General features: G+C 42.9%; 1 protein-coding gene across 1 annotated transcript in view; it reads right to left on the bottom strand.

Moving 5' to 3' along the window:
• The window catches only part of grid2 (glutamate receptor, ionotropic, delta 2), a 744839-nt gene that overhangs the window by 260151 nt on the left and 462833 nt on the right, over positions 1–21855 (bottom strand). Inside the window, exon 4 of the mRNA XM_062998321.1 lies at positions 13835–14040. Within this exon, the coding sequence (XP_062854391.1) occupies positions 13835–14040 (206 nt within the window). The remainder of the gene's footprint in view (positions 1–13834; positions 14041–21855) is intronic.

Below are 21855 nucleotides of genomic sequence, written 5' to 3'. Positions count from 1 at the left end.
GTTGTGTGTATGTATGTATGTATGTATGTATGTATGTGTGTGTGTGTGTGTGTGTGTGTATGTGTGTGTGTGTGTGTGTGTGTGTGTGTGTGTGTATGTGTGTGTGTGTGTGTGTGTGTGTATGTATGTATGTACTGTATGTATGTATGTGTAGAATTAGTTGGTGATTCTCTGAATGTCGCCTTTATGATCTTCTGTTTATTTTATTAGCACAATTAGCATGTTGTGTTATATAAAACAGCTTCTAAATATACACAGAAATCATTCTGTATGCAATGGCTACAAATATTTACAGCATTGCTTCATGAACTATGCTACTACTGGATATAAATGTGATACACTTATAAACACCAACATGTTTGTTTTATTATATTTAACTTATCTGAATAGAAATCTTAATGTTGAAAAGTTTTTCATTGACACATTATTAACACATATTTAACATGTCAAATATCTCATTTTAAATGACAAGTCATAGTTAATACATTGATGATTTATTCTATACTGGGACATTTTGAAATACCCAAAGCCAATTCAGTGATGTTTTGTCTGTATGATTCGGGCTGTTACCCCAGTCTGAGGAAGTTTTTTTTAGCCCTTGAGTTGTCTTATGGGTCGCCTCACAGCAATAGGGTCCTTGGGTTCCCCAGGTGGGGTGGTCCAGGTCCTTTCTGTGTGGAGTTTGCATGTTTTCCCTGTGTCTGCCTGGGTTTCCTCCGAGAGCTCCGGTTTCCTCCCACAGTCCAAAGACGTGCAAGTGAGGTGAATTGGAGATACTAAACTGTCCATGACTGTGTCTGATATGAAACTTGTGAACTGATGAATCTTGTGTAGGAATAACTGCCGTTTCTGTCATGAATGTAACTGAAGTGTGTAAAACCACGTTAAAATCCTAATAAATAAATAAATAAATTTTAGGGCGGGACAGTGGTTCGGTCACATCACAGCAAGAAGGTACTGGGTTTGATTCCCTGGTGGAGCGATCAGGGCCTTTCTGGGTGGAATTTGTGCTTTCCTTCCATAGTTCGAAGACATGCAGGTAAGGTTAACTGGAGATACTAAAATTTCCCTTAGATATTTGTGTGTGTGTGTGTGTGTTAAGGTGTAAATGTGTTTGTGTGGCTGCCCTGTGATAGACTGTCGCCTTGTCCAGGGTTTTTCTCTGTGCCTTGCGCCCACTGAGAGTTGGAATAGGCTCCAGCACCCCCCGCGGCCCTGATTAGAATAAGCAGCTTATAAAGTGAGTGTATGAGTGAGTGCCTTATTTTAGGGGTTTAATAAAGGCAGGTCATTTTAATACTCAGGACAGGGGTTGGGGGGGGGGGGGGGGGGGGGGGTATACATCATTTGAAGATTTTTGACAAAATTACTTAATGCAGGTGAAATGAGGTTTATGGCTGGACCTGGCTCTGTATATTAGATCAGTGTGTGTGTGTGTGTGTGTGTGTGTACAGGTTCATCATTCATTCTGGTAACCCTGAGCTGAAGTGACTTGGCACTGTGTCGAGTGGTGTGAGAACTAATTTACACAAGATTGTGAACTGATACAGCAGACAGTGATGTGTCCTGATAGCTCGAAATCAAGCTAATAACAGAAAAAAATTAATAAATGTATAAATAAATAAATAAATAAATAAATAATACTTCTACAAGCAGCAACTTTGGCTGAGAACTCAACATCTAACCCTTTGATGCACAAGCTAAGCAAACCCCTTCTAATGCACAACATGGGTGGAAAATGACCCATATTCATCCATTCAAGAATATTTTCATATGCACATTAGTCAGTTATTCATGTATTTACTGTCTTAGCTAATAAAAGCTATCTATACTACAATATGTAAACAGCTAGCAAGCAAATAGTATTGGACATATTCAAGATTCGAGGGCCTAATCTTTGGTTGTCATTCAAAAGATCAGTAAATATGTTTTTGACTACAAACACTTACAAATGTCAGTAGTTTCTGTCAACTTCCATAGTAAATACATAAGGGTCATTTTTGACCCATGTTGTGCATTAGAAGAGTAGTGATACAAAAATGATTTTTATTAAAAAAGTAAAAAATATAAAACTGAAATAAGGATTTGTGATGATCAAAAACAAGTTAATTGAGGAATTCATGGAAGCTTGAATGACGAAATTAATTTATTGCAAAGATATAGAAAATAAAATCTCAGTTGGGTCACTTTTGACCCAGGTTGTGCATCAAAGGGTTAATAAACAGTTCTCTTTTAAAGAAATCTGCATCCACTTAGATGTGACTCATTTCTCAACGCCAGCTAGTATTTGACACTTGGATGACGCAGGGTGTCTACAACACCACCACACACACACACACACACACACACACGCACACACACACACACACACACACGCACACACACACACGGTATTAAGCAAGGAGGGCTGGCGAATAGAATAGAATGCCCTTATGTGTCATAGACACATTATAGTACAATGAAATTCCTTTTCTGCACATCCCAGTCTGTTTGGAACCCAAGCTTAAGGGCCTTGCTCAAGGGCCCAACAGTGGCTGCATGGCAGAGCTGGGATTCAAACACACAACCTTTCAATTGATAGCCCAAAGCTCTACCCACTAGGCTACCACTGTGCCATAAAGGTAAAAGTGTGATTTGACCCGAAGCAATCCATTCATTCATTGTCTGTTTTACCACCACTTTATCCTGGTCAGGGTCACAGTGGGTGCAATTCACTGGACGAAGGGTAGGAAATACCCTGGACAGGTGGCCCATCCATCACAGGGCAAACACAGGGGGAATCGAGAGGGGTGCTGGAGCCTATCCCACACACACACACACACACACACACACACAAACATCTAAGGGCAAATTTGTATCTGTAATTAACCTGACTGCACGTCTTTGGACTGTGGGAGGAAGCCACAAACTCTACACAGAAAGGACCCAGATGGCTCCACCTGGGAATCGAACCCAGGACCTTCTTGCTACCCATCGAGCCACCGTGCCGCCATTAAAGCAACTCAGCATATCCAAATTTATATCCACACATTAACTTAAACAATCAGCCTGAACAAACATTAATACATGACAGCAGTGTTACAAACCTATTAACTCCATTCCACTTGCTGTGCTGAGCAATAAACCCCTAACTGTGTTCCTAATAATGCTCCCGGGGAGGGATTGTCTGGAATTTTTACTGTGCACTTGCATTATAATTATTTATTGACAGTTCAAACATCTGGGTTGTGATTGACAAGTATGAATGTCCTTGGTTTACCAGTATACTATTAAATTAATATGCTTTCTTAACGAATATTAAATTTGTGTTATAACAAATCAGAATTTTAATAACAAGAACAAAAATGCAAAATAAATAATGAAATGAATATAAATGAGCAATGCGCTTGCACTGTTGGTGTCAAAATAAACCACAAAGTGTTAAGACAGATATTCAGCGTTCACACAATAACACCAAATATTTTAGAGCAATATGTAAACCTCGCTGTGTGTACTGATGTAACACGACAAAGTGCCCGGCTATCATTCATGTTGTTATTTTTCATGTTGCTGTTACATTTCGTAGGCTGGTTTGGTGGTATATAAGGTATGTGATAGGTTGTATGCACACAAATCTCTTGTTGCTGTCATGGGTAAAACTACCATGGGTAAAATTGTCTTCCCTGGGGCAGATGGGCTCTTCTAGCAAGACAATGTGACATGTCACACAGCTAGAAATGTCCAGCACTGATTAGAAGAGCATGACCAAGACTTCCAAGTACTACCCTGGCCCCCTAATTCCCCAGACTTGAACCCAATGAGCATCTGTGGGACCACCTTGATTGTCGTGTTCGCTCTATGGATCCTCGCCCACGGCCCCTCCAGCAGCTGTAGGATGCACTGCAGTCAGCATGGCTCCAGATACCTGTGGCAATCTACCAGGACCTTATTGAGTCCGTACCGCACATAGCGATAACTCTGGATATTAGCTGGTGGTCATAATAATGTGATTCGACTGTGTATGACCTCAATGTTACTTTTGCTCTTAGTTTTCATTATTTCAGTCTGTCTAACTGGATTTATGTACTAATGTATTTGGATTTTAATCCTCTGTTTAACACACGTGTCATTTTATGGCATTTTCAATTAGAGCTGGTGATTTCCCACAAAAGGAGGCAGGGCAAACTTGGGTGGCAAAAAGTGGGCAGAGTCTGTGACCAAGTTTAACTTAATGGAAGTTAGACGTGAAGCAACGTGTTAATTATCACACAATAGCCAGTGATTATACATTAATTTACATTAACATTTTTGGCAATTAGCAGATGCTCTAGTAAACTAGTAAAGTATGCTGTACTGCCATGGCCTTTCTTTTTTTTTTAAACTGCTTGGTGCTGCCATTGTGAACACAGAGCGATGAGCCGTCAGAGATTTGGCCGACATGAGGCAAAAAGTTGCTGCGGTCTGAAAGTACAGTTATGCTGCTCATGAACCAAAGGGGACACTGCTTTATTCAGCAATAAAAAGGGCTGTGTTTTAATCTGCACTCAATATAAAATGCAGTGTGATCATTTTTGGTAAGGGACTAATTGAACAGGCCTTTTAATATATAGGACTGTATGTGGGTGCTCACCGAACACTTTATTAGGAACACCTGTCTTGAACAGTGTCTTCCTGTCTTCCCTTTAGGCAGGTGCTCCCATGTCCACTATTAAACCCCTGCAACTAATTCAAAACACAGCAGCCCGCCTGGTTTTTAATCAACCTAAACACTGCCACGTCACCCCACTGCTGCGTTCTATCCACTGGCTTCCTGTAGCTGCACGCATTCACTTTCAAACAATGATGCTCGCCTACAAAGCCAAAAATGGACCAGCTTCAAACTAAAAAAACTTTGTTTTAACCGGGTTTTGGCAGATATGTATCCGTGGACTGTTGTCTACTTAAATTAGAGTAGGAAATGTTCACTATGGAAGCTCTTCTGTAAATTCGGCGTCTGCTGAATGCCGAAAATGTAAATGAATATACAATCGCTGGCTATTGTATGTGCTACACCTACCACATGGATGTACTTTGTGGTTATGCATTTACTAACTGTAGTTTACATCTGTACATCTGTTGCTTCACCTGCTACACTTATACCAGTACAACACACAAAATACCATGTCAATGCTAAGGCAGAGTTAATAATGGTTCACCACCAAAATAACATCTGATCACTTGGGGTCCTATGGGGTCACTTAGGATTGATGGATGGAGCACAGGGGGTGACAAACGTACAGGGAACAGATAAGGGGTTTAACTGCCTTTTAACTAATAAATCTTGCCTCTCGTACCTTATAACACTGCATCACTCCCTGAAAAATTCTATCAGAGACTGGTTCTCTCCACAGTGATGTCATTAGTCCTTGCATTCTTCATGTAAATGTTTAAGTCTCAATAGCTCCAGCAATACTCGCAATAAACAACCTTTCCTGATATAAAAAAACAGCAAGTGTGTCTGCTTTCATGTAAAGTGCTTTCTGAATGCTTCCGAGAGGGAGCTTTTGATGAGTAATTTGCTGCACATCTCTATACCCCTTTCTGGGAAGTTTTTAGACTATTTATTTGTAAAGCACTGCCTTCACAATAAAATACCCTAACTTGTTTCTCCATGCTGTGCTCATCATTGTAAAATCATCCTCAATGTGAGCATTGCACAAGAAGTAGAAAAAAAGGGCTTTTACTATCTCAAGGGGCATCACAGCCTTGAAGAAGAGCTTTTGCAGTACTTTGCCTCTTTTATATTTTATATTATCTTTATTAAATAAAGACTTTAAAGTGTTGAACCAAACCAGCCAGGATCCATCACCACCCAATAGCAAAAGCAAAGTGAATAGTAAAAATTAGTAGAAGGAAACAAGTTTCAACTAATGTCATAGCACCAATTTTCCATTAATGAATATCTTTTAACACTATATGGCCAAAAGTATTTGGACACATGACCATGACCTTGTTGGACATCCCATGTTAAAACAACAAATGGTATTAAAATAAAGGGACACCTGTGTGATACTTTTAGCTATAAGAACAGACTCTTCTGAGAAAGCTTCTTGAAGACTTTGAAGTTTGTCTGTGAAAACTAGTGCCCTTTTTTGGTAGCCTAGTGGGCAGAGCTTTGGGCTATCAACCGAAGGATTGAAAGTTCAAATCCCAGCTCACTGTACACCTGTATATGTATATATGTATATATGTATATATGTATATTTGGCATTTGGCGCATGGCATGGCATGGCATGGCATGGCATGGCATGGCATTCCATTCCATTCCATTCCATTCCATTCCAATCCAATCCAATCCAATCCAATCCAATCCATCCATCCATCTATCTATCTATCTATCTATCTATCTATCTAGCTATCTATCTAGCTATCTAGCTATCTATCTATCCATCTATCCATCTATCCATCTATCTATCTAGCCAGCCATCCTCTAGCCAGCCAGCCAGTCAGTCAGTCAGTCAGTCAGTCAGTCAGCAAGCCAGCCATCTCTCTATCTATCTTTTTTGTGCTTCCCCAAGCTTTGGCTTCAAAAATTTCCTTTATATAAATGAAACATTACACCTGTTATCAATTATGACAAAAACACATGCTTTCAAAAGTTAAAAACGGTGTCCCAATATTTGTGTCTATATATTGAGTATATATACAGTATATATACATTATACATAATAAATAATATTATATATATTATTTTAGGCATTGTTAGATTGTATCAACACGTGGAACAGGCACTGCTACCCTATCCAGTTAATGTAATGACCCTACTGTGTTTCTGACCTTCTTAAAGTCTGTCTCACTACCTCATCAAACATCTGATGACATTATTTCACAAGGGAATAAGAGCCCCATGATGCACCACACTGATAAGCTATTAAAAACTTGTAGAGCATCTCGTCGTCAGCGCTGGACAGTCTCCAAAAAATCTGCTACGCTTTGCTAATGTAGGACCTCTGGCGAAGCTCCACACATAATGAATGTTATTTATTCTGAACGTGAACATAGGAAAATAAGCAAGATGTGATCTTTTATAATCTGAGCCAGGAATGGTTTTGATTAAAACATATTATTATACAGGTGCATGATGACTCTGGTTGGGATCTAGCAAACGTGAAATTATGTTTGACAATATTTCCCCCAAAAATGTCCAAACCCATAATCATCTGGTATAAAATACAACACTGTGAAATTACAAATTTGTCTTGATCTTGTAAGCACAGATCATGATTACTTTTCACAGCCGTATTTTCATTTTGAAATTGTGAATGCTGACAGAGATTATGTAAAACAATGCAAGTCTGTCTGAAAGCTCATAAATTAATTTTATTTCAATCTTCAGTGTTTTGTTTTATAGTAACAGGGGTTTCACAGCCTGTCCTAGAAGCATCAGTAAAATATAAATAGTAAAATGCTTCACTTAAAGGTGAGATACAACTGAGTAACTAGATACAACTAGGGCCAGTGATAGCTCAGTGGTTAAGGTACTGGACTAGTAAACAGAAGGTTGCCGGTTCAAGCCCCGCCACCACCAAGATGCCACTGTTGGGTCCCTGAGCAAGGCCCTTAACCCTCAATTGCTCATCGTGTTCCGCTCATTGTGTAAGTCGCTTTGGATAAAAGCGTCTGCTAAATGCTGAAAATGAAAATGTAAAAACTAGACAATATAGATTTTTTTTACTACGAGTGATTTTCAAAAAGTTTCCGCACTTTTATATTTTGGTTGTAAACGGTGAGGGTGGGAGGAGAAGTAATTGGTCATGTCTGAAAGACTGAGAGAGATGCTTATAGTCCGAATTTAGCACCATCTGATTTGGACGCTCAAAGAAGCTTTAAAGGGAAGAAGATTTACATGTGATGATGATGTGAAAGCAGTGGTGCATCAGTGGCTACACGCTTAACCAAAAAAATGTTTGCTGATGGCATTAAAAAGTTGATACGATGCTGGAAAAAATGCAGAGAGTCATGCGCTGATCTTCACGTTCCTCCACTTCTGTACAGGCAGCTCAGGCTACTAACCATGGGTCCTTACACAGTGTCTTTTCCCACCCAGCAGACTAGTGGTCAGTGTCATCTGCTGCAGGCATTTCCTGTCATGCCTGCTAGGGGGCGCCCAGCCAACCAAAAGCAGAGCTGAGATTCAAACTCGGACAGGAACTCGGAGTGGAATATCAATATAGATTTTTTTTTACTACGAGAGAATATCAAAAAGTTTCCACACTTTTATATTTTGGATGGAAACGGTGAGGGTGGGAGGAGTAGTAACTGGTCATGTCTGAGAGACTGAGAGAGAGCTTATAGTCTGGATGTAGCACCATTTGATTTGGACGCTCAAAGAAGCTTTAAAGGGAAGAAGATTTCCATGTGATGATGATGTGAAAGCAGTGGTGAATCAGTGGCTACTCTTTTGCTGATGGCATTAAAAAGTTGGTATGACGCTGGGAAAAATGCATTCGGAAGGTGACTGTGTAGAAAAGTGATGTCATTTGTTTTTGAAATTCTTAATAAATAGAGTTTAAAAAGTGCAGAAACTTTTTGAAAAACCCTCATATTGTTAGGGTGCCCGCGACGACTAGTGATACTACCACCAGGTCACAGCGTCGCAGGCGTTACAGATCACCCAAGAGCTCGGCCTTAAATACTAGGCCAGCTCGTTAGGTGCGAACGCGCGGCACCTGTGATCGCCCTTTATAAGGGGGCATCACCAGGTGGCCGGCGTCGCACCTTTTTTCCTCTGTTGTTTGGTAACGGCTGCGCCTATCGCACCTTTTGCTGCACTTAGCCTGGTGACCGCACCGGTGAGTTCTCGTCCCGCCTACTTGGTAGGACTTCCCTTTAGCGGGCTCGACTAAGTTCGAGATCTCGCTGTCATCCGCTCTTCGTTAGGAGCGGATCCTTAGCTCTTACTAGCGCTACCAAATAGTGCCGCGAGCTGTGGGACCCGGGTTCGCGCCTCGCTATCTTTGTTTTGTTGTTAACGTGTTCTTTTTCCCTTTCAGTTGCCCGCGGCGCCAGTGGCTCACTCGGCACTTCGCCCGAGTTGTTTTTTGTTCCTTTTTGCTCCTTTTTGCTTTATTTTGTGCTTATTTATTGAAATAAAAGTTATTATTTGAACTCTGCATCTTTGGGTCCTGCATCGTTCATTATAACAGAAAGGTGCGACCAACAATGGACCCAGCAGAGAGCCGCCCCATGACTGACGTCTTGCGTCACCAGGGGGTGGCCTTGGGCAGGCACGAGCTGGCGCTCAATGAGCTCGCTCAGCGAGTGACAGAAATTGCCCAGCTGCTGCCCACACTGGGCGCTAGCTCTGATCGCCACACCCCAGCCCCCCCCTCTCATCCTGCCACTACCACCGGGGTGGAGACCCCCATTCCACCCCCCGAATGTTTTTCGGGGGAGGCCAAAAGGTGTAGGGGGTTTCTCCTCCAGTGCTCCCTCACCTTTGAGCTGCAACCCTCCCGCTTCCCCTCAGAGTCGCTTAAATCATCTCCCTCTTAAGCGGCAAAGCACTGGAATGGGCTACAGCCCTCTGGGAGCAGGAGGCCCCCGAGTGTGCCTCAGAGTCAGCCTTTAAGGAGGCCATGAAGGACACATTCTTCCACCCAGTGGGTGGTAGGGAGGCCGGTCCACGCTTGCTTGAGCTATCTCAAGGAGGGCGTTCGGTCGCAGAATATGTGATCGAGTTCCGCACTCTTGCGGCCGAGTGTGGCTGGGATGAGGGGGCGCTGCACGCCATTTTCCACCGCGGGCTGGGGGAAAAAATTAAAGACGAGTTGGCCACTCATGAGCTCCCCACCACACTCAAGGCCTTTTACACCTTGGCCACCAACATCAACACCAGACTTCGACAGCGGGCCCGGGAACGGGGGTCCCGTCCACTCGGCGCTCGGCTTCCGAGCACACCCCGTCCGGTGCTTCGCGATCCTGATCCCGAGCCCATGCAACTAAGGGGCTCGGGTACGACGGATCTTCGGGTCTGCGTCGATTCGGGTGCGGTGGAGAGCTTTATCGATCACCGCCTGGTACACAGGTTGGGGATTGCGCTCCAACCGCTTCGGGTGCCCATAGCGGTCCACGCTGTGGACGACCGAGCGGTAGCCATAACCCATAGCCAGCATGTCGTCGGCATCGCCTGAGGCGACGGTCCCTGATCTGGCCCAGGTACCACCTGTGTACCATGACCTACATGAGGTCTTTAGCAAGTCCCGGGCGCGGGACTTGCCCCCCCACAGGCCCTTCGATTGTGCCATCAATCTGCTACCTGGCACTACTCCTCCTAGGGGGCGCCTTTTTTCCCTGTCGGCTCCCGAAAGGCGAGCCATGGAGGAGTATGTCAGGGAGGCACTCGATCAGGGGTTCATACGTCCGTCGTCCTCCCCAGCTGGGGCAGGCTTCTTCTTCGTCGGGAAGAAGGACGGATCGTTGCGCCCCTGCATCGATTATCGAGGTCTGAATGCCATCACGATCAAGGATCGGTACCCGCTGCCGCTGATGGCCACGGCTTTCGAAGCCCTTCAGCGAGCTACGATTTTTACTAAGCTCGATTTGCGCAGCGCGTATAACCTGATCCGGATCAGGCGGGGGGACGAATGGAAGACCGCGTTCATTACGCCCACGGGACACTACGAATACCGGGTGATGCCCTTTGGGTTAATGAATGCCCGCGCGGTCTTCCAACGCTTCATCAATGAGGCTTTGCGGGAGGCCTTTTGACAGATACGTCTATGTATACTTAGACGATATCTTGATCTTTAGCCGGTCCATTGAGGAACACGTCAGGCACGTTCGCCGGATTCTCCAGCTTCTGCTCGAGCATCGCTTGTTCGTCAAGCTGGAGAAGTCCGTGTTTCATGCCCCATCTATTTCAATTTTGGGGTTTATAATTTCCCAAGGTGCCATACGTATGGATCCGGCTAAAGTGAAATCTGTGGAGGACTGGCAAACTCTTAGTTCCGTACGCCAAGTGCAAAGATTTTTAGGCTTTGCAAACTTTTTTAGGCGGTTAATTCGGAACTTTAGCACGGTCGCCGCTCCTTTGACGGCCCTAACAGGCAAAGGACCGTTTAAATGGTCGATGCAGGCCCAGCAAGCCTTTAATAGGCTTAAAACTCTCCTAACCACTGCTCCAGTTTTGCAGTTGCCCGACCCAGAGGAACCCTTCATTGTAGAAGTGGATGCCTCTGATGTCGGAGTTGGGGCAGTGTTGTCCCAGAGAGTGGGTCCCGAAAAAAAGCTTCACCCATGCGCTTTCTTTTCGCATCGTCTCACTCCTGCCGAGCGTAACTACCCGGTAGGAGATAAGGAGCTTTTGGCCATCAAGCTAGCGCTTGATGAGTGGCAACATTGGCTCGAGGGGGCAAAGCATCCCTTCCTGATCTGGACAGACCACAAAAATTTGTCGTTTATCCAGCAGGCTAAGAGGATGAATTCTCGGCAGGCTCGATGGTCTTTGTTTTTTAGTCGCTTCCACTTCACCCTGTCTTATAGACCAGGGTCTAAGAACGGCAAGCCTGATGCGTTATCCAGGCAGTGTGAGTCGACCGGACCAAAGACCGAGCCTGAGCCGATCATTCCCCCAAGCCAGATAGCGGCCCCAATCACTTGGGGCATTTCCAAAGTGATCAGGGACGCCCAAGCCGTGGAACCCGACCCCGGTGGAGGTCCACCTGACCGGCTGTTTGTACCGACTTCAGTCCGACGTCAGGTGTTGGAATGGGTCCACGCGTCCCCGTTTGCGGCTCACCCAGGAGTTTCGAAAACCCTGGAATTACTGCGCCGAAGGTTTTGGTGGCCGGGGATGGAGAATCAGGTCAAGGACTTTGTCCGAGCCTGTGCTGTCTGTGCTACAAACAAGAGCACTAGAGAGCGTCCTAGGGGACTTCTCCATCCATTACCAGTACCGTCAAGACCGTGATCGCATCTGGCACTGGATTTCGTTACGGGCTTGCCCAAATCCAGGGGATTCACGGTGGTACTGGTGATTGTAGACCGGTTCACTAAATCTTGCCTGTTCGTTCCGCTGCCTAAGCTACCGTCTGCCATGGCGACCGCCCAGGCTATACTGCAACATGTGGTGAGAGCACATGGGGTCCCATCCGATATTGTGTCGGGCCCGCAGTCAGACCTGGCGGTCTTTTTGCCAACTTCTAGGGGCAACGGCAAGCTTATCCTCGGGGTATCACCCCGAGTCCAACGGGCAGTCGGAGCGCGTCATCCAAGATCTGGGCAAGATGCTTCGGTGCCTCACTGCAGGTAATCCAGCCACTTGGGCGGATAAACTGTTGTGGGCTGAATTTGCCCACAATACCCTGCACCACGCCACACTCGGAATGTCACCGTTTGAGGCACAGTTTGGCTTCCCCCTGTTCCCTGATCAGAAACATGAGGTGGCGGTTCCCACTGTGCAGCACCACATCCGCCACTGCCATGCCGCTTGGCGAAGAGCAAGGCAGGCCCTTCTAGCCTCTCAACGCTCCATGAAGCGTACTGCTGATCGCAAGTGGCAGCCAGCTCTCACATTCAGGCTGGGCCAACGAGTTCTCCTGTCGACGAGGGACCTCCCCGTCAAAGGTGCCTCTCACAAGCTGGCACCCAGGTACATTGGCCCGTTCAAGGTAGTCAAGCGGATAAATCCGGTGACATACAGGTTGGAGTTGCCCCCCAGGATGCGGGCACACCCAACCTTTCACGTCTCCCAGCTTCGCCCATTTGCGTGCGAGGGAGCTAGAACCCCCCCCAACCTCCCGCCCCTCGTATCATCCAGGGTGCCCCTGCATTCACGGTCCGCCGCCTCCTGGATAGCAGGAAGGTGCAGGGTAGCACCCAATACCTGGTGGACTGGGAAGGTTACGGCCCCGAGGAGCGTTCATGGGTACCGGCTCGCCAGATCCTGGACCCTGAACTGATCCGTGAGTTCAGGAGAAACCGAACCGCGGACTTGGGACTTTTTCCCTTTCAGTTGCCCGCGGCGCCAGTGGCTCACTCGGCACTTCGCCCGAGTTGTTTTTTGTTCCTTTTTGCTTTATTTTGTGCTTATTTATTGAAATAAAAGTTATTATTTCAACTCTGCATCTTTGGGTCCTGCATCGTTCATTATACCACATATTTTATTTATGCATTTTCTTCCTTTTTATGCCCAATTTAGCAAAGCCAATTAGTCTTCCACTACTGGGAACCCTGATCGCATCAGAGAGGGTTTATTTGCCTGACACGCTCCCTCTGACGTGTGCACAGTCCACCAACCCCTTCTTATTCGCTCATACTGTGGTGGATTTGCACGCGAGGCCCACGCATGGAGAGTCACATGGAAAGTCACATGCATTTATTGATTCGTTTTTAAGCTACACCAAGCATACAGATGACCTTTGTGGGTATACAATGATTGACTGTAGCTCTGTACACTTTGTTACCCTGCCATGGTAATGACATGTTAATATGCGGAGTTCTGGTGTATCAGTGTGTACCAGGTGCAGCATTGTTGTTGAGTTTAAAGGTACACATTTCTCGATGAAGGGCACTGAGTTTCAAAGATTTGAAAGATTTTGAGTTTAGAGGACGTTGAGTTACAAGGTACCACTGTATCAGCATTCGATTGGCATCATAATGGCTCACTTCATTTAGTTAAAGCAAAACATATTTCAGAATTCAGCTTGGTCATGTGTACAAAGTAACATTACAGTTCACGGGTAAAGTCACATTCTCCATTACACACCAGCTTTAAAGTGGAATGTGCTTTAAACAGAAAGCAGGAGGTAATAGGTTCAATGCACAGTTTGTGTAATCAAGTGTGTGTGTGTGTGTGTGTGTGTGTGTGTTGTACCTCTGTAATGAAGGCCTTGGCACTAGCAGGACTCATGAAGAGGACAGCTCGGCGAAGCGTGTCCCTGTACCGGTGCAACTCCTCAACCCTCATGGTGCGGAACATTCCAGTGATCATCATGTTGATGTTGGAATCCACCTTCTGAAGAGACACATCCATCCCCTGCTGGGACAACCGGTCCAGAAAGTCCTGGATCCCTCGAATATCTGCAAAAAAAAAAAAAGGAAATAAATAAATAATAATTACATTTTACATTTATAGCATTTAGCAAACGCTTTTATCCAAAGCAACTTACAGTTGTAACCGCATACAATCTAAGCAATTAAGGGTTAAGGGCCTTGCTCAAGGGCCAAACAGTGGCAACCTGGCAGTGGTGGGGCATGAACCAGCGAACTTTCTATTACTAGTCCAGTACCTTAACCACTACCTAAATAATAATAATAATAATAATAATTGAATAAAATAAAACAAAAAATAATAAAATAAATAAATAATAATAATAGTAATAATAATAATAATAATAATTGAATAAAATAAAAATTAATAATAATAATAATAATAATTGAGTAAAATAAAATAAATAATAATAATAATAATAATAATAATAATAATTGAATAAAATAAAAATAAATAATAATAATAATAATAATTAAGTAAAATAAAATACATAAATAAATAATAATAACAATAATAATAATTAAATAATAATAATAATAATAATATTCATGAATATATAAATACAAATAAATCAAAAATATTTATTAAAATTAATTTTAATTTTAAATATTTTTACTTATTTATTTCTGACTAGGATAGATTTACCTTATTAAGTGCATCTGTCTGCTGCATGCATTTATTGATTAGTTTTTAAGCTACACCTAGCATACAGACGACCTTTGTGGGTTTACAATTACTGACTGTAGTGTACGTACTGTATGTACACTTTGTTACACTGCCATGGTAATGACATGTTAATATGAGTCGTTCTGGTGCATCAGTGTGTACCAGGTGCAGTAGTGTTGTTGGGATTTTTAAACATACGCTTGAAGAAGAGTAGTGATATAACCAAAAATATATAAATATACAGCATCATGTGTTTAAAAAGTGTCCACTGAGGTGAAAAAAGAAAAATACAAGAACAATAATACACGATACATAATAATACAAAGAAAACAGCTGTACACATGAGTGCTAACAGAGGCCAGTAAGTTTAAATTGGACTAAAAATCCCAACAACATCACTATAACTGACACACTGACAACAGAACAACACACTACCACATCATAATCTGTTCAGTGGTGGTTGAATGGAGTCCCATTAGATTAATCAATGGGGAACAGGGGAGTAACAAAGTGTACAAAACAACAGATGGGCTACAGTCAATAATTGTATACCCATATAGTTCATCCATATGGTAGGTACAGCTTATAAAATAATTCATAGCAGATAGGTGTACCTAATGAAGAGCTAATGAGTACAGATTCTGCATAATTAAATACTATACATTACAAGCATTAAGACCGCGTTTATGAGAGTGAGAAACAAAACACATGTGAAGATGAAAATAACATTTCATTTTAACTCTCATTTCTATTCAGCAGGCACAAATATGCTCGTTCACTCCAGCATAAAAACCATCGAGCGGAGAGCAACATTAGCATTTGAGTTAATGACACACGGGAAAAAGGGACACCGCCAGAGAGTAATGGCAGGACCGGAACGCTGTTTCAGAGCCGGGGTAAATAAAATATGAATCTCGCAGAGCTCGTCTTTCTGTGCACCCGCTCTGTCCTACATCAAACTAATTCCAGCACGGCTGGATGGAAGCAAGCTGAGCGCAGGATCAAAGCTGTCAGAAAGATGGGACCGGAGCAGTGGAGCTGGGGTGGAAGCAAGGTGACGCCAAGGAATGTCTTATGAGGTCTTAGGAAGACATTGTAAAGATACATTTAACTAAGTTCATGCAGTTGTTGCATGCAAACAGCTGCTCCGCCATGCAGCCACTGTTGGGCCCTTGAGCAAGGCCCTTAACCCTCTCTGGCTAACCCTGCACACAAAAAAAGAATTTCATTGTACTGTACATCTGCATATACACTGATCAGCCATAACATTAAAACCACCTCCTTGTTTCTACACTCACTGTCCATTTTATCAGCTCCACTTACCATATAGAATCACTTTGTAGTTCTACAATTACTGACTGTAGTCCATCTGTTTCTCTGCATGCTTTGTTAGCCCCCTATCATGCTTCTTCAATGGTCAGGACTCTCCCAGGACCACCACAGAGTAGGTATTATTTAGGTGGTGGATCATTCTCAGCACTGCGGTAACACTGAAATGGTGGTGGTGTGTTAGTGTGTGTTATTCTGGTATGAGCAGTCCTTATGGAGTTTTTAAACACCTCACTGTCACTGCTGGACTAAGAATAGTCCACCAACCAAAAACATCCAGCCAACAGCGCCCCATGGGCAGCGTCCTGTGACCACTGATGAAGGTCTAAAAGATGACCAACTCAAACAGCAGTGATAGATGAGCGATCGTCTCTGACTTTACATCTACAAGGTGGACCAACCAGGTAGGAGTGTCTAATAGAGTGGACAGTGAGTGGACACGGTGTTTAAAAACTCCATCAGCGCTGCTGTGTCTGATCCACTCATACCAGCACAACACACACTAACACACCACCACCATGTCAGTGTCACTGCAGTGCTGAGAATGATCCACCACCTAAATAATACCTACTCTGTGGTGGTCCTGTGGGGGTCCTGACCATTGAAGAACAGGGTAAAAACAGGATTAAAAAAGCATGCATAGAAACAGATGGACTACAGTCGGTAATTGTACAACTACAAAGTGCTTCTGTATGGTAAGTGGAGCTGATAAAATGGACAGTGAGTGTAGAAACAAGGAGGTGGTTTTAATGTTATGGCTGATCGGTGTATGACAAATAAATTTTGTCTTTACATTTTAAATGTGATGGATACAATTTGGGGTGGCACGATGGTGCAGTGGGTAGTGCTGTTGACTCCCTAAATGCATGGCTAGGGTCCTTTATGTGTGGAGTTTGTATTTTCTCCCTGGCAACCTGTCCATTGTATTTCCTTTTCGCCCAGTGAATACGACCCACCACGACCTTGTGCAGTACTGTTGTTTTTAAGTTGACAGCAAACAGATTGTTGATGGTCAGAAGAAAGACAACAGATTGTGGATGGCCATGTGTTTTGTCATGGCTGCCACGAGATATGCCAGCCCACAGAATGCCAATGACTCTTTTACTTACGTCTCATGCCATTGAGGGCATTATGAAGTGCATAGTGACAGTGGGCTTTTTAAACATGATTCTCACCCTGAAATCAGACCTTATTAATTGACAAGTGAACCAGTGAAAGTTTTGCATCCCATTACATGGTAATGCCCCCTATCTGAACATTTTCTTTCTGTTTTTGGTGATTTTCTAAACCCTAGGGTACTCTAGCTTCCTGGGCACTGGGGTTATCCTTCTTTCTCCCACTTAATGACACCCCTTAGTAAAAATAAACCTAGAATAAGATATTTTTACTAACTGTCATGAGTTATTTCTTTAAAATGACACAACATATATGCTTTCTATAAGCTTTCTATTTGGCCTTTTTATTTGTGGGTGAGTCACATTACTCCTGGTTTTACTGTCATTAAATCAAAAGATTTATTAAGATGTGTTATTCCTCTAAAATCAAAATGGAATGTTTTATTTAACAGTTTTACTTTTTTTATTTTTTATTATATATTTTATTATAAGCAAAACATGCAAAATCTCCCTGTAACGAATTGGGCTAGGACGGGACAAGAGGGGCGGACACACACACAGACATGGTTAATAAGGTTTAATAATAACAAAACACAAGACAAGACAAAGGTTCACAAGGCATATTTAAACAAGACAAGACAAACTAACACAAGACCTGCGTTAATGCTAATCTATATGCACACACATAGACAATGCTAAATCCAACTAAACTACACTAGACCCTAAGCTAAGAATGCTAAAGCTCAACAGGAATTTAGACTAACAAACAGGAGCAAACCAACAGGTACAAACTAACAGGAATTAACTAACAGGTACAAACTAACAGATACAAACTAACAGAAATTAACTAACAGGTACAAACTAACAGATACAAACTAACAGGAATTAACTAACAGGTACAAACTAACAGATACAAACTAACAGGAATTAACTAACGTACAAACTAACAGGAATTAACTAACAGGTACAAACTAACAGATACAAACTAACAGGAATTAACTAACGTACAAACTAACAGGAATTAACTAACAGGTACAAACTAACAGATACAAACTAACAGAAATTAACTAACAGGTACAAACTAACAGATACAAACTAACAGAAATTAACTAACAGGTACAAACTAACAGATACAAACTAACAGAAATTAACTAACAGGTACAAACTAACAGATACAAACTAACAGGAATTAACTAACAGGTACAAACTAACAGGAATTAATTAACAGGTACAAACTAACAGGTACAAACTAACAGTTACAAACTAACAGGAATTAACTAACAGGTACAAACTAACAGGTACAAACTAACAGGAATTAACTAACAGGTACAAACTAACAGGTACAAACTAACAGGAATTAACTAACAGGTACAAACTAACAGGAGCAAACCAACAGGACAAAGGCAACTGCCAATGCAAAATCCAAAGCAATCCAAACAGGAATTAACTAACCGCAGAGGTGTAAACTATACACTGATAATTTCCAAAAAAGCACAAATCTAATTACAATAAAGTCAACATCGTGTTGTAAACATTACAGTCTTGTTATGGAAAAACTATGTTATCGTTTCAGCTGTGCATGACCATGTGTCCTGTCAAGCCGAACACAGCCCATGCCAGTCCATAGACAGTCCTTTCTCGCTAAATTCGAATGCCATCGGGGGGTATTATGTAGCTAACGTTTTTTTTTTTTTGTTCCCCGGTGTCCTCCAGAGCCGCCTGTCTAGCCAACCTGCCCTTGAATTTATACCCACCATTACCTCTTTATTATTTACTGCCCTTCTGGGAAATCAAGCATCGTTACTTTACAAATTGTCAGTGCTTTTCCTGTGAAAGTGCTCGTATAGCACGTATGGAGTATGTCTAAAAGTTTCCTTTATGTTTAAAATGTTTTAAATCGAGTCCCCTGGCACTAACATCATAAAGTATAGAACAACATTCATCTAATGCCTCCACTATTACAAGCTAATAAGTACACCAGTCTACAATCATTTTGCTCTACATATTAGTAGATAAGTATATATACAGTGTATCACAAAAGTGAGTACACCCCTCACATTTCTGCAGATATTTAAGTATATCTTTTCATGGGACAACACTGACAGAATGACACTTTGACACAATGAAAAGTAGTCTGTGTGCAGCTTATATAACAGTGTAAATTTATTCTTCCCTCAAAATAACTCAATATACAGCCATTAATGTCTAAACCACCGGCAACAAAAGTGAGTACACCCCTTAGTGAAAGTTCCTGAAGTGTCAATATTTTGTGTGGCCACCATTATTTCCCAGAACTGCCTTAACTCTCCTGGGCATGGAGTTTACCAGAGCTTCACAGGTTGCCACTGGAATGCTTTTCCACTCCTCCATGACGACATCACGGAGCTGGCGGATATTCGAGACTTCGCGCTCTTCCACCTTCCGCTTGAGGATGCCCCAAAGATGTTCTATTGGGTTTAGGTCTGGAGACATGCTTGGCCAGTCCATCACCTTTACCCTCAGCCTCTTCAATAAAGCAGTGGTCGTCTTAGAGGTGTGTTTGGGGTCATTATCATGCTGGAACACTGCCCTGCGACCCAGTTTCCGGAGGGAGGGGATCATGCTCTGCTTCAGTATTTCACAGTACATATTGGAGTTCATGTGTCCCTCAATGAAATGTAACTCCCCAACACCTGCTGCACTCATGCAGCCCCAGACCATGGCATTCCCACCACCATGCTTGACTGTAGGCATGACACACTTATCTTTGTACTCCTCACCTGATTGCCGCCACACATGCTTGAGACCATCTGAACCAATCAAATTAATCTTGGTCTCATCAGACCATAGGACATGGTTCCAGTAATCCATGTCCTTTGATGACATGTCTTCAGCAAACTGTTTGCGGGCTTTCTTGTGTAGAGACTTCAGAAGAGGCTTCCTTCTGGGGTGACAGCCATGCAGACCAATTTGATGTAGTGTGCGGCGTATGGTCTGAGCACTGACAGGCTGACCCCCCACCTTTTCAATCTCTGCGGCAATGCTGACAGCACTCCTGCGCCTATCTTTCAAAGACAGCAGTTGGATGTGACGCTGAGCACGTGCACTCAGCTTCTTTGGACGACCAACACGAGGTCTGTTCCGAGTGGACCCTGCTCTTTTAAAACGCTGGATGATCTTGGCCACTGTGCTGCAGCTCAGTTTCAGGGTGTTGGCAATCTTCTTGTAGCCTTGGCCATCTTCATGTAGCGCAACAATTCGTCTTTTAAGATCCTCAGAGAGTTCTTTGCCATGAGGTGCCATGTTGGAACTTTCAGTGACCAGTATGAGAGAGTGTGAGAGCTGTACTACTAAATTGAACACACCTGCTCCCTATGCACACCTGAGACCTAGTAACACTAACAAGTCACATGACATTTTGGAGGGAAAATGACAAGCAATGCTCAATTTGGACATTTAGGGGTGTAGTCTCTTAGGGGTGTACTCACTTTTGTTGCCGGTGGTTTAGACATTAATGGCTGTATATTGAGTTATTTTGAGGGAAGAATAAATTTACACTGTTATATAAGCTGCACACAGACTACTTTTCATTGTGTCAAAGTGTCATTTTGTCAGTGTTGTCCCATGAAAAGATATACTTAAATATCTGCAGAAATGTGAGGGGTGTACTCACTTTTGTGATACACTGTACATACACTGATCAGCCATAACATTAAAACTACCTCATTGTTTCTACACTCACTGTCCATTTAATCAGCTCCACTTATCATATAGAAGCACTTTGTAGTTGTACAATTACTGACTGCAGTCCATATGTTTCTCTGCATGCTTTTTTTTTAGACTGCTTTCACCCTGTTCTTCAGTGGTCAGGACCCCCACAGGACCACCACAGAGCAGGTATTATTTAGGTGGTGGATCATTCTCAGCACTGCAGTAACACTGACATGGTGGTGGTGTGTTAGTGTGTGTTGTCCTGGTATGAGTGGATCAGACACAGCAGCGCTGCTGGAGTTTTTAAATACTGTGTCCACTCACTGTCCACTCTATTAGACACTCCTACCTAGTTGGTTCACCTTGTAGATGTAAAATCAGAGACGATCGCTCATCTATTGCTGCTGTTTGAGTTGGTCATCTTCTAGACCTTCATCAGTGGTCACAGGACGCTGCCTACGGGGCACTGTTGGCTAGATATTTTTGGTTGGTGGATTATTTTCAGTTCAGCAGTGACAGTGAGGTGTTTAAAAACTGCAGCAGCATTGCTGTGTCTGATCCACTCATACCAGCACAACACACACTAACACCATGACAGTGTCACTGCTGTGCTGAGAATGATCCACCACCCAAATAATACCTACTCTGTAGTGGTCCTGTGGGGGTCCTGACCATTGAAAAACAGGGTGAAAGCAGGCTAAAAAGGTATGTAGAGAAACAGATGGACTACAGTCAGTAATTGTAGAACTTCAAAGTGCTTCTATATGGTAAGTGGAGCTGATAAAATGGACAGTAAGTGTAGAAACTGGTGTATATATTTGTCAATCTAACATATCTTACACATTTTCAGCCTTTTTGTTGTTATTGTTAAACACACTTGCATATGTATTCGTTTATAGGCGAGCAATGTCACGTCCACCATGGAGGTGTAAACTGCTTATAGCTCATTTCCATATTCTGTGCTTAATCATCCCTGCTTAATTACTGATCTATCATTTGCAGATATTTTAATAAATTAATAAATAAATAAGCAATTAATCTAAT

This window comes from Trichomycterus rosablanca, chromosome 7 (assembly GCF_030014385.1).
Source record: "Trichomycterus rosablanca isolate fTriRos1 chromosome 7, fTriRos1.hap1, whole genome shotgun sequence".
Lineage (NCBI taxonomy): Eukaryota > Metazoa > Chordata > Actinopteri > Siluriformes > Trichomycteridae > Trichomycterus > Trichomycterus rosablanca.
The sequence above is the reverse complement of the archived record's forward strand: the minus strand, read 5'-3'. Positions and strand labels throughout refer to the sequence as shown.